This window comes from Cervus canadensis, chromosome 1 (genome assembly GCF_019320065.1).
Source record: "Cervus canadensis isolate Bull #8, Minnesota chromosome 1, ASM1932006v1, whole genome shotgun sequence".
Taxonomy (NCBI): Eukaryota; Metazoa; Chordata; class Mammalia; order Artiodactyla; family Cervidae; genus Cervus; species Cervus canadensis.
Window position 1 is genome coordinate 71,916,511 of NC_057386.1, and position 12,677 is coordinate 71,929,187.

A 12,677-nucleotide genomic window follows, 5' to 3' on the forward strand; every position below is an offset into this window, starting at 1 on the left:
AAAGAAAAATACGCCAGGATACATAGGCTAAGTAGTTGTAACAAGAACAACAACAAAAAATGCTTGATTAAGTAAGCTTATTTTTCTCTCATAAAACAGTCCCCGCCTTCCGGCCTTGCAGCATTGAGGGACTCTCTTTTCTTTCAGCTCCTTCATCTGTTCTCTTAGAGTATTGTCTTTGTAGTTAGTGCTGGCTTTGCTTCAACCATGTTTTCAAATGAGCAGAAGGAAAGCAGGAAAGTCTGTGGAGGTCAGGAGGCTTCATCTTTAAGGAAATGAACTAGAAGTTAAGGGCTTCCCTGGTGGCTCAGCTGGTAAAGAATCTGCCTGCAATGCAGAAGACCAGGGTTCAGTCCCTGGGTCAGGAAGATCCCCTGGAGAAGGGAATGGCTACCCACTCCAGTATTCTTGCCTGGAGAGTCTCATGGATAGAGGAGTCTGGTGGGCTACAAATACATGGGGTCACAAACATGCTCAGACATGACTGAGCAACTAACACAAATAGACTGAAAGGTAAACTCATCAATTCTGTTCGCATCTCATTGGCCTACAGTAGTGACATGGTCACATTTAGTTCCAAGGTAGGAAATGTGTGCATGCAGGTAATATTCAGGAGGAAAAAAAATGTAAACTGGAGGACAGTTATTAGTCTAGCACATAGGGTCTGAGAGAAATAGTTCTTTCTTTGAAAACAGGTTTTTTTGTAGGATTTAATTACTTGAATTTTTATAGAAAACAAATCGAAATGTTATGTGGCAATAAAGCCCAGACATTCTTATGATTTTGTATTTTTTTAAAGGATTTTATGAATTAAAAAAAAAATCCACTACTGGCAACTTTGCTTAGCACAAAGGATATTAAGTTAGTGATTATTTTCATGAATTATTGACATATATTCTATGTCTACCTAGAAAAGGGGCTTCCCAGGTGGCTCAGTGGGTAAAGAATCTACCTGCAATGTGTTTGACTCCTGGGTTGGGAAGATCTCCTGGAGAAGGGAATGGCAACCCATCCCAGGATTCTTGCTGGGAAATCCCATGAACAGAGGAGCCTGGTGAGTTACAGTCCATGGGGTCACAAAGAGTTGGACACAACTGAAGTGACACACACACTTCAGTGGAATGGAGTGTTATGTTTGTCTTATTTACTTTTGGAATGATATTCCAACATTTAGGAGTTTAACACAAGAAAAATGTATTAACTCACATAGGTTGTGAGATCAAGAATCTTAGAATTAAGAAGCTCAGACCTGGGGAATTCCCCGGTGGTCCAGTGGTTAGGACTCTGTGCTTTCACTGGCAGGGCTTGGGTTGGCTCCTTGGTTGTGGGGAGGGGGTTGAATTCAAAGAAAAAAATAATCTCAGACCTTGGCTGGATGAGGGATTTCTCATGGAGTTGCAGTCATCTGAAAGCTTGACTGGGTTGGAGAACTCACTTCAAAGCTGACTTACATGGCTGTTGGCTGAGGCTCCAGTTCCCCACCAGCAGAACTTCTGTCTAAGTTTTCCCCATAGCAGCCAGCTTTTGCGAGAGTGAGTCACCCACAGTCAGGAAATATAAGAGAACAACCAAAAACATCTCTTACAACCTGATCTCAGCAGCAATATATTAATGTCATCACTTTTGCTCTAGTCTATTGATCACAGAGACCAATCCTGCTATAAAGTGGAGACGATTATACAGGAGAGTAAATACCAGGAGGCAGGAATCATTGGGGGCCATCTTTGAGAATGCCTACCGTAAATGAATACTGGAGAATGCCTACTTGGAGAAGGAAATGTCAACCCACTGAAGCATTCTTACCTGGGAAATACATTCATGGACAAAGGAGCCTGGTGGGCTACAGTCTATGGGTTGCAGAGTTGGACACAACTGAGTGACTGAACACCACCACCATAACACCTAACTTTTTATTGGGAAAAAAGCTGCAGAAAATCTATCATTTTTAAAACAACAAAATTCCACCAGATACAATTATTAGCTCCAAAGTTTGCCAGGGCAAACAGATTTGAGGTATTTAACTGTGCACAAGAAAAACAGTTGACACATTTGCCTGGGATGACTAATTTCATTAACTTCTCAGGAGCACTGAATCCTTCAGATTATATTTGATTAAAATGTCTGCTCTTCACTTTTGCTAATCAGAAATGGCTTCCTCAGAGTGAACATGATCAGTCAGATGTAGTTTCTTGAAAACTTTCAGAGGTTAATGTTAGCAAGTGAATTTCTATAAGCATTGGTTCAGTTTAAAGTCATAGGATCCTTTAATGTTGCCTAAACAGGGAGCTATATTTGGGGATTTGGCATACAGAGGGTCTGTCTTGGATCAGGTCTCAAAATACCTAAAGGATTTCCTTAAACAGGCCCCTGGTCAGATACAACAGGTGTTTTACTTCTAATTTTGGAAGCAGAAACAGGCAGTTTAGAGTGAGGCTGATCTACACCCATTTAGCAGGAATGAGGATAGGAAGTAATTTTGTCAGGACATCAAGTATAGAAATGTCTACATCAAGTGTAGAAATGCGTTATTCTTCTAGTACTCTGACAACAAATCACATTTTTATAAGATTACATAGAATGGTGATGAATTTGGATTAGAGCCTCTGTTTTCTTAGTATTTAATGATTCATTTAAAAAATATTAAGTCAACTGTAGTGTCAACTACTTATTTAGATGATCGTATTCATTTATTTGTACATTTGTGAGTGAATTACATTTTTTGTAATGGAAAATAAAGACATGGTAGTGTTAATGATGTATTTGGTTTCCTTTTCAAAGTGTTTCAAAGGAATCTGGGGGCTTTAAAAAATAGTGATATTCCATTTTAAAAAATGTATGTATGTAAGCACATTCAAATAAGATTGAAATAAAGGCCTAAAATAAAAAATATGCTTGAAACACTATTAGCCACTCAAAATGAAATTATTGCACATATAAAAAGTGAGCAAAGCTTTTTAATGACTTCTAAAAATTAATGTAATCACAAACAATGTAGTCTTGAACATTTCAATTACAAAATAAGTTTTGATAAATTTTCAAACGTGAGGCCCCTGGAAATGTTTCTAATATGTTCTCAAGATAATTAGCAATGCAGTTGTCTAGCATGCTAGACACAGTAGATTTTCCATAAATACCTATTGATTTGGAGATTAGCTTCAGAACACTTATTTCTAAATTACATAAATGTTAGGAAAGGCATGTTTTTCTTTTGGCATATAAGAAAGTCTGTTGCTTATTAATACTACAGAATCTACTCATTTTAAGAATTCAATATTTAATCTATTGTTTAGATATTACTTTACTTTCAATTCCTCTGTGGGTTTAAAAGGCAAGTCATATTTATAAAAAGAAACTGCCATATTGTAAGTAGTGGCAAAACTGGGCAGTTCTTTTTGAGTGGAATGAGTGCAATCACATATTTTAAATTACGTATTTTTAAAGAATGAAAAGCAACAGGTTTGACTTGAAACTAGATTTTTCTAGAAGGGATTGTGAAGTGTATTTCTCTACAAAATGTACAAAATTCAATAGTGGGACAAGAAAATTCATTTAAGTCAGAATCCTTTTTTTGCCTTCTCTAAAAACAGCACTATTGGATATTTGAATCTTTAAACCTTAAGAAATCAAATCTAAACGTTCCAAGGAGAGTGAACACACGAGTCATTGTTTGCACCAAGTACTGAGAACAGATTTCTCAAATAGAATTTTCAGTAATTTGCACTGGACTCTCACCATCTGGCCTGCCTTGCCCCCCATTCCAAAGAGTCTGTTTGACCACATGTCTAAACCTACAGTAACTCTTCAGTCTCCCCAGCCCCGCCCTGCCGCACCATGGCTTGGAGAGTAGATTTTATGATTAACCGTGTATTTAAAAGATTGGGATACCAGATGCTGTTGTACTTGAATAAAAATAAAATTCTGGTGTCACAAAAACAGGCTGGATAAATTCTAGGTTCTAAAGGTATACACTGTCATTCAACTTCGCAGGGTGGGAAGGAGAACAGGAATTCTCCAGCAAGCACCGCTGGAAACCAGGGCACGTCCAGCACGCTATCAGACAATTACAAGATGGTTTTTTAAAAAGGAAAAAAAGAAAAAAATCTTAAGTTTTTCCGACCAGCGACATCCCTTTGTGCTGGGGTGGGCAGCTACAGTGGCAGGGTGAACCAAAATGTCTGTGGCAAAGGCATCATCTTGCTATATACCGCCAGAGCTGTATTTCTAATCTCTAATAGGAATTAGCAGTCCACCGCTGATTTATGGACAGCCAGTATCGCCCCGCACGATGAGTGTTCCAGGAGCCTTCGCCAATTAGGTCTATTTTCTGCTTAAGCCGTTAAAGCCACCTCCATGGAAACGTCAGGGGAAGGGCCGGGGGGGAGGGGAGCAGACAGGTGCGCCCTCTGTTTGGAAATACACAAAGGGCCGACCCAGCGGCCTCCGTGTCCCTGGCAACTCCACGCACGCAGGGCGCGCGCACATCCCGCAGGCCCGCGGCGCAGAGGGAGGGCGGGCGGCCGGCCGGGCGGGGCGGCGCGCGCAGGTCTCCGCGCGTCTGCAGGCGGAGACCCTCGGCCTGCTCGAGGACGCGCGGTGCCCGGGAAGCGAGAAGCCGGCTCTGGGTGGAGGCGGCGGCGGCCGCGCTGTAGGGACTTGTAGTCCGCGCGCCTCCCCCCACCGGGTAGGCCGGCCGCGCGTCCCCGCCCGCCGCAGGCCGACTTCCTGCCGCTGCCCAAACTACACCTCCCGCCGTCCTCTCCGCGGTCGGGGCCGAAAGCGAAAACACATTCTGGGCTGCGAGGGTGCTGCCCTCCCGCCGGGCGCCCCCGCCCGCTCCCCGCCCCTCCGGCGCCCTCCTGCGAGGTGGGGAGACGTTAAGGCCGCGCCTTTCTCTCTCGGCTTCCTCGGCTCCCGGTGTGGGGGCCCGCAGGCCTCGCTTTCATCAAGCGTCCGGGCCGGCGCGCTCGGGTTGCGGGGGTTTCCTCGCCTCCGCCGGGTCTGGCGAGGAAACTTGTGTGTGGGGGGCGGGACCCCAGGGCCCCAGTGGCTGAGCCGGGCGGCGAGGCCCGCGTCAAGTGACTGCTCGCTTGCGGGTTTTGGTGAATTCCCCGCCTCGTTCCCCCCGAGCGCGTGGCCCCGCGGGAGGCGGCCGCGTGCGCCCGGCCATGCACTAGGCAGGGCTCCCTATGCGCGCGGACCGCCGCCTCGGGCCGCCGCCGCCGCCTGCCGCCGCCCGCCCAGCGCGAGCCGGAGCCCGAGCCCGAGCCCGAGCCCCAGCCGCTGCCCGCCCCCGGCCGGGGCGTCCAGGAGCCGGCGGCGCGGCCATGTGGGGCTAGCCCGCGCCCCGCCGGGCCTGCTGCGCGACCGGCAACATGGAGGCGGCCGTCGGCGCCCCCGACGGCGGCGACCGCGGCGGCGCGGCGCCCCGCGAGGACGCGACGCCCATGGACGCCTATCTGCGGACCCTGGGCTTGTATCGGAAACTGGTCGCCAAGGACGGGTCGTGCTTGTTCCGAGCCGTGGCGGAGCAGGTAACGGGGCGGGGGCCGGAGGGGGCGATCGGCGGGGGGCCGGGTGGGAAACGGCGGGCGGGCAGGGCTGCCCACCCCCCTCCCCCCAACCCGGGCTGCGCGTGGCCCCGCAGGCGTCACAGCGGCCCATTGTCGCCCCGGAACCGGACGCTGCCCTGGGACTGGGAGCTCCGAATCGAAACTTAAAAACCTGTAAATTATCTGGGTGTCGTCCCTCCTGGCGAAGAGGTAATGAGTTGAAGCTAGCCCGTGAGGCCTGCCGGAGAGTCTGCACCCTTGCTGGAGGGGTGGGAACTTGGCGAAATGCAGTTTTTCGCCTCCCCTTTTGGCTTTACAAGCTCAGCGTTCACACCAGTAAGCAGAATGTTTACTAGAGGAGGTGGTGCACCAGACTCGACTCGTGGGATCATGATTCCCTCCCCGCCCCAGTTACTGGACTTTGGAACGTGGGGTAGCCAAGCCCGCGGATGTCCACCTGAGTCAGGAGTGGGGGAAATATGCAGTTTGGGAAAACCAGACTTCAGAAAATGTAGAATGTTTGCACAGAATTGTCTTTGAGTGGATTCCACCGTCTTTTAATGCTCTGCAAGGCAGTGTAGGTGAACTAAAAAATAATTGACTGAGAAAAAGTGTTTTAAAGTTGGTAGTAGGAAGGAAGACTGTATCTGGGGTCCTTTAGGTTCTTGGCATAATTCTTCCCCCTTACTGGTTAAAATCACTTTGTAATACAGTTCTTGGGAGGATGTTTCTGATTTATTTTTCTGGTAAGAGAGCTTCTTCCCTATTATGTAACACTGTAGTTGGTAGGTGTGCAGTCACCCAGACCCATCCTGTATTGAAAAATAGCTGCTGAATTAGTTGGACATAAGTTTCACATTACTGTCCTGGTGTGTATATCCTACCGTTCAGTTTGCTTTCCTTTGGTCTTAGATCTACCCCTTCCCTCTCCTGCCTGCCTTTGGAGTTTTTCTGTTTGTCTTTCTCTCACCTTTTTTAATGCTAAGTAGCTTTCGGAATTTCTTTTTGTGAGTAAATGTTTTCCTAAATATCTATAGACCAGTCTATTCTTATTTTTTTCCGAAGTCCAAAGGCCAGCCACTTATTTTCCAAAGGCCCTTGTTTTCACATCAGTAGCATAAGATCCTTTTTTTTTTTTTTTTTTGGAAACAAGAAATTGATGTAGCTGGTCCAAACCTTTGCATTTTGTGGCTGGCATTGTCATTCACACATTTTCACAAAGCTCCCCAAACTGAGCTGTGTCTTTTTCAGTTCAATTGATTTCTCTTATTTTTAGAATTTTAAGATGTTCTAATGTTGCCTTGGGAGATGTTCACACAAACAGATCCCAGTCTTAACTATTAGTAGGTAAACACTCTGTCCCATTCGTGAGTTTTCCGGATCACCATCTGTCCTGCTTCGTCCGTCTCAGCCTCCTGAGTCTCCTCATCACCTCCAGAAGCAGAGGGAAGATGTGGAAGTGAATTCAACCCCTGTTGAAACATATTAATTGGCTCTAGCAAGAGTTTGGTAAGGAAAGAGGTGGAAGCAAATAGAAATACGAGAAGTATGGTGCTTGTTTGGAGTTGGATTATCCACATCTTAATTTATATTGAAGTAGAAAGGTGTGGCTGGTTTCAGAACTACATGCTGTAGATAATTGGCAGACTTCATTGTATAGACTCCTTTTTAGTAGAAAGGAACAATAGCTAGCTCATTGCTAGCAGTAGCTAATGCATTTTATTATATCTCACTGTGATGGGATTTAAATTAGGCATGAGGGAATGTCCCTTCCATTTATGGGACGCTGCCTTTTAGTATCCTGAGCTTGTAGAAAGTTTGCTATGGTGACTCTTGGGGCAAACTCTGTTCTTGGTAGACATGGACCACAGGTGGTGTCTTCATGGCCAAAGGTGGCGTGTGTGCTGGTGGTGGGGAGGGGAGTAACGGCATCCTCAGGCTGCCCTTTAATAATGTGCACAAAGGACTTACTTTTTGCCAACAATTTCTCCAGTAATATTAAAGTAACTACCATTTCTACCAGGGAGTCACAGTAAGTGATCTCAATGGCAGCCTTTGGCAGGGGAAATGCAGGGAGAGAGACTTGATTTAGCCAGAGCCTTCCTCTCCAAATTACCTGATTTAAATAACCCCTTCCCTTTTTACGCTTCTGGCCTGGGGCCTGCAGGAGGCCTGACCTGAATCAGCTCTGTGGCCCTGGAGCTAAAAATAGGGCCCTCTTAGAGGGCTTGGTGAAAGCAGAGTGTCTCAGCCTTTCTCTGTGTTTATCTCTGTCTGCCCTAAGGTTGGAAAGCCTTCTATTTCTAGGTTATTTTCATGTATATAATGATTTGCAAAGATATTTGTCATACCATTTGAATTCTTCCTGAGTGCCCTTGAACTTGCTTTTCAACAGTTGTGATTTAGCCTCCTTTCTCTTAACATTCCTTTGCTCTGTAAAGCCCCAGCACCCTGGGCACCTCGCACTGAGAATTTTGCTTCTGAGTAACAGGTTCAGATTTCATGTGCTAATGAAATGTTTGTTAAAGGAGAAAAAAAATGCCTGTCATTGTGTTTGATGTAAAATCATAAGCTTTATTCACTTATGTCTGCCGCCTGTTGCTAGGTAAATGGCTATAAGACTAGCTTCACTCTGCTAATGGCAGAAATGCCCTATCGGATGACACTGGTTTATTCAGACTAACATGTTGATTCATAATAGCGTCTAGCGTAGCTTCTGTGAAGGAAGCGTTACTAAATGTCATTTGTTGAATGGGCAAAAAAATTGTGTGGTGGTTATTTTTGCATTTGGATAGTCCTTCCAGTACTGGAGGCTTAGAGTATGTAAGGATGGATGCTTTTCTGTAGTTCCTAAAGACAGCAGTGTTCGCATACTTGTTAAGCTGAAAAGCAGCTAGTATGCTGAAGACCATCGCATTGCTAACCTCAGTTAGCGCAGCGTCAGAGTATCTGAATGTAAAAGGGACCTGCTAGCCCTCCAGGCGGTTGTGCCTCTTGGTTCCATGGGTATAAGTGAGCCTTGGCTGTTAGCCAGAGAGACCTGTAACAGGTGCAACTGGAGCCTCCCTTTTCCTGAATTCTCTGCTCACCCTGAACATAAGGGAGACTCACTCAGTTGAAACTGTTAACTCTTAAAGCTACTTTATAATAATAGAAATTCTCAAGAGCCCCTGATAGTAGTTTTGAGATGTTATTTTAAATGTTGGTTTTTTCCCCTCCTACCTTGACCTTGTAGGGTAGCAGGAACACCTTTGTTTGAGACACCTAGTAGTACAAAACAATTTTAATCTCCTTTTTTTAGCATGGTAAAGTATTAGGGACTGGCCAAAGGGTTTAGACTTTTATTAAGAGACGAAATGCCAGTCAGTTATTCTTTTGTTGAACTAGTTGTTAAACAGAAGAGGCTGCAGGGTGAGAGGGTGTGGATCATCTCCGTAGTATGGCTCATTTCAGGTGGTGCTTTAAGGTTTGGGGCAGAAGAGCACGTCTGAAAGCCATTGGGATGATAACACACAGAGACACGATTGCATCCTGTGTGCTGCTCCCTGGATGCTCTTTCCAGAATCCTGTAAGCCTGACAGCTGAGGATTTAAGAATGAGTGCCTTAATTTTTCCTCAAACCACGGTGGACTAACATTTATACATAAGGCAAGTAATTCAAAGTTACTGGGAAAAAGCAATTTCTCTATTACGGGCAGAAAGCCTCAAAGACTTATTTTTTTGTTGAAGTCACCCCTTCATTCTCTTTTCCAACAAGCTGAGGATGAAGCTGAGCACTACGTAGCAGGGATTCTGTCAGCTCTGCTTTGTGAGGAGCAAAGTAATAGTAGAGGGGTGGCCAGGAGAGGAAAGTGTAAGTTTACAAAAATTTCCCCAAAGGGATGGTCTCAGTGCCCTACAGGAGAAATGCTACCAGGCTGTCCATCGAGTGACATCTGGCTTAAGAAGTACTGCTGTCAACGGTATGTGGTACGTCAGCTCCCAGGTTCCTGGAAGAGGTGAGAGTGAACGCAGAGTTAGAAATGACAGGGAAATGGAGACGGACGCGTGCTGGCGGTGAGGGTGCGCTGGGTGAGAAGGAAGGCACTCGGTCACAGCTTCACGGCGGCCTCTAGCAGGGCTTGAGACTGCTGCTCTTTCCTCCACAGGTGCTACACTCCCAGTCTCGCCACGTCGAAGTCAGGATGGCCTGCATCCATTACCTTCGGGAGAACCGAGAGAAGTTTGAAGAGGTGACTGATCATTTTAAACGTGTAACGGTGCCTTGTTATAGGTACATGGTAGCCTTTCGAGTGGCCCAGTGGGAATTTCACAGGTTGGATCTGATTGTAGGTTATGAAGATAAACCTTATAAAGACAAACTGCTTTTTTGAATTCAGATCCACAGTCAGCTGTGATTTTTTTGTTTGTTTTAAAGGCCATCTTGTGGTGTTCATTTATTCAGACATTGAGACAGCTGCTGTGACAGATGGATCACATCTGTGGAGGCTGGAAGGGTGACTTGGGCGGGACCTGAGCATATTACTAGTGAGCCGTGTCTGACATGATCAGGGATTGGTGACCCCCTGTGAACTGTAAAAAATCGCAGACCTTGGCGTATAAGAAATACACTGAGCACAGCTAATGTTGAGCCTCTGATTTTATCGGGAGGTATTTATAGGTTTTTAATTTACAGGGTTCATCATTATGAACCACATATCAGAACGTTGTAATTATATAAATAATGATTAGTAGTTAATAGAATGTAGTATAGTTTAATTAGTACCTAACAGAATGTCTTATCAACTGACTGTAATTTTCTTAGTAGTAGGCTGTAGTAGATGCCACAGTGACCTATTTTCATTTTACATTGAAAGCCTTGTAAGATTTACTGGTTATTGGTTTTATGATGTAGAATTATCATCTGACAACCTTCAGTGGTATTTTCTCCCCGTTGACTGCCAAAAGAACATTGACACTTTGCATGTAACCCAATTCTAAGACTTAATAGGTAAATAGTGTTTAAAGGTGCTCTTGGGTTGGAATTGCTATTTTTAAGCAAAATTTTATTACTGGTGACATTTTTCTGGATGCCATGTTTTAAGATGAACAGTAATATATTCCAGGAAGGTGCTTGATTAGAAGATTTGAAAACTTGTCTTATTTTAAAAAGCTGGTTATGTGGAGGCTAGATAAGAGGGTGTTATGGCGGAGAGGAAGGTAGGGTAGAGAGGTGGTCTTTAACTGTTTGAAGAAACTACAAGTGATTTAGTTAATATTGGCTCCAGAGGGTAAGTTCTGTTGACAGTCATGGAAATTGCTAGCATTTGTTGAGCGTTTGTGTCAGCAGGCATTGTTTTAAGCACTTTGCATATATTCACTCAGCTCTTACAGTCTTGGGGGGTATGATCTGAGGCTGAAAATTCTGAGGGGGAAATTCACTTTCTTTACAGTGAATACCTCTACCAGTTTCTATTTACCAGAATTGGGAAAGACTGTCTAGGGTAGAGGGATGTGCTTTTTTATTGAAAATGTTAAGTCAGGGCCTAGGTAAGTACTTCCTGATTATTAAGAAGAATCAGTTGGGTGCAGGCTGTGTCAGACCACAGCTTAAGTCTCTTGCAACTTTGAATGGTTCTGTGGGGTTGTTTTATTTCTTTAAATTCTATGAATAATAAACTAATAGAGAAAAGTAGCCTCTGATTGGTGGAATATTTCAAATAATTGGCTGTTTCAGCGCAAGTATGTATTTAAACTTAGGATACTTTTGGAAATTAGAGTATTTCATCAATAAAAGAATTAATCTGTCTTAAAAAAAGGGCATTTAAAAGTTTTTTATAGACCAAGCAATATATTTTAATGTTTTTAAGTATATCACTTTGCTAAATTAACTGAGACTTTAATTGAAATAAAATTGAATTTGGTGTTTCAGATGAGTGTCTTTTAGAGTTTTCTTAATTAAATTAGTGCAATTGCTATGAGAAAAGCAAAAAATGTAATCATATAGCTTGAATCAAATCAGATTTTCTTTTTTAAATAACAGACAAGCTGGATTAGAAAAATGTTGATTCTTCAAAATATCTTTAGCATTATTAGTTCTTGTTTGTTTTTAGTGTAACTGATCTAAGAGACAATGACTGTTCCTGTCTGTTAGGGAACTAATATTTCTTAGCTCTTGCATCTGTCTTTAGCGCTCTTCCAAGCACTGGCCATTACCCAGTTAGTCTTTAAGTGCTGCTTTAGTCACGTGAATTCCCTGTCGATGTCCCTTGCCCTGCCTCCTCCCTCGGTCTGACAGTCCTGCCCCTGCTCCTGGCACAGGCAGGTGAGCAGGTGAGCTCCCCTCTCACTGTGCTCACCCCGCGAAGCGGCCCCCCTCTTGCTGTGCAGGTGATCCCCCCACTGCCGCCGCCTCACGGGTGCTGTCCCAGCGCCCCCCCAGATCCTGTCCAGGAAGTGGTGCCTGCCGTGTTTCCTTCTTAAAATTCTGTTGGACCTTTATAATGTTTTCTTAATAATTTGTACATATTTTCGTAATTAGATTTTTTTCTGTGTGTTTGTGTGTGTATGTATATATATCTTACTGTTGTATCCAAGGTTTGTGTAAGAATTCAGTACTTCACAGTGAAGAAAGTAACTTTTGATGGATTTCTAATAGGCCTTTTTCCCTTTTTGCAGTTTATAGAAGGGTCATTTGAAGAATATTTAAAACGTTTGGAAAATCCACAGGTATGTAGTAATCTTGTAATATACTTCTTTTTTTTTGTATGTTAAATAATGTATTCCAAATTCATTACAGTGTGAGGTGAGTATTACAGTGTCTGGAGGGGTTTCCTTAGGCACAGTTCCTGTCTTCGGTGCACGTTTAATTGGAAGACAGCTGGCGCTGCGTATGTGCCATGAGCGTTGCCTCACTCGGGGCAGAGTCATGCCTTCTTGATCTGTCATGACGACTCGTGAATGTAGTATAAAGACCTGAAATAGCACCGCCGAGGATTTCCAGAGTGTGGTGTTGGTGTGTTCGTGGGGCTTGGTGGACAGGGCAGTATTCGATTGCTTCCTTAGGCAGCTGACAAGACAGGGTCCATTCCCCTTAACATGGTCAGCGAGAGAAGTGGGAAGAGACTGCTGAGGGTTGAAGGACAGCCC

General features: G+C 44.4%; 1 protein-coding gene across 2 annotated transcripts in view; it reads left to right on the top strand.

The window, feature by feature from the left end:
- The first annotated feature begins 5,246 nt into the window (after positions 1-5,246).
- Positions 5,247-12,677, top strand: part of OTUD4 (OTU deubiquitinase 4) — a 39,404-nt gene continuing 31,973 nt past the window's right edge. Inside the window, exons 1-3 of one of the 2 annotated variants that reach the window (XM_043485302.1) lie at positions 5,247-5,531; positions 9,698-9,781; positions 12,207-12,257. In XM_043485302.1, the coding sequence (XP_043341237.1) occupies positions 5,373-5,531; positions 9,698-9,781; positions 12,207-12,257 (294 nt within the window). In that variant the 5' untranslated portion in view covers positions 5,247-5,372. Of the gene's footprint in view, positions 5,532-5,740; positions 5,760-9,697; positions 9,782-12,206; positions 12,258-12,677 lie in introns of those variants that run through there. The other variant, XM_043485311.1, reaches the window with a different exon arrangement.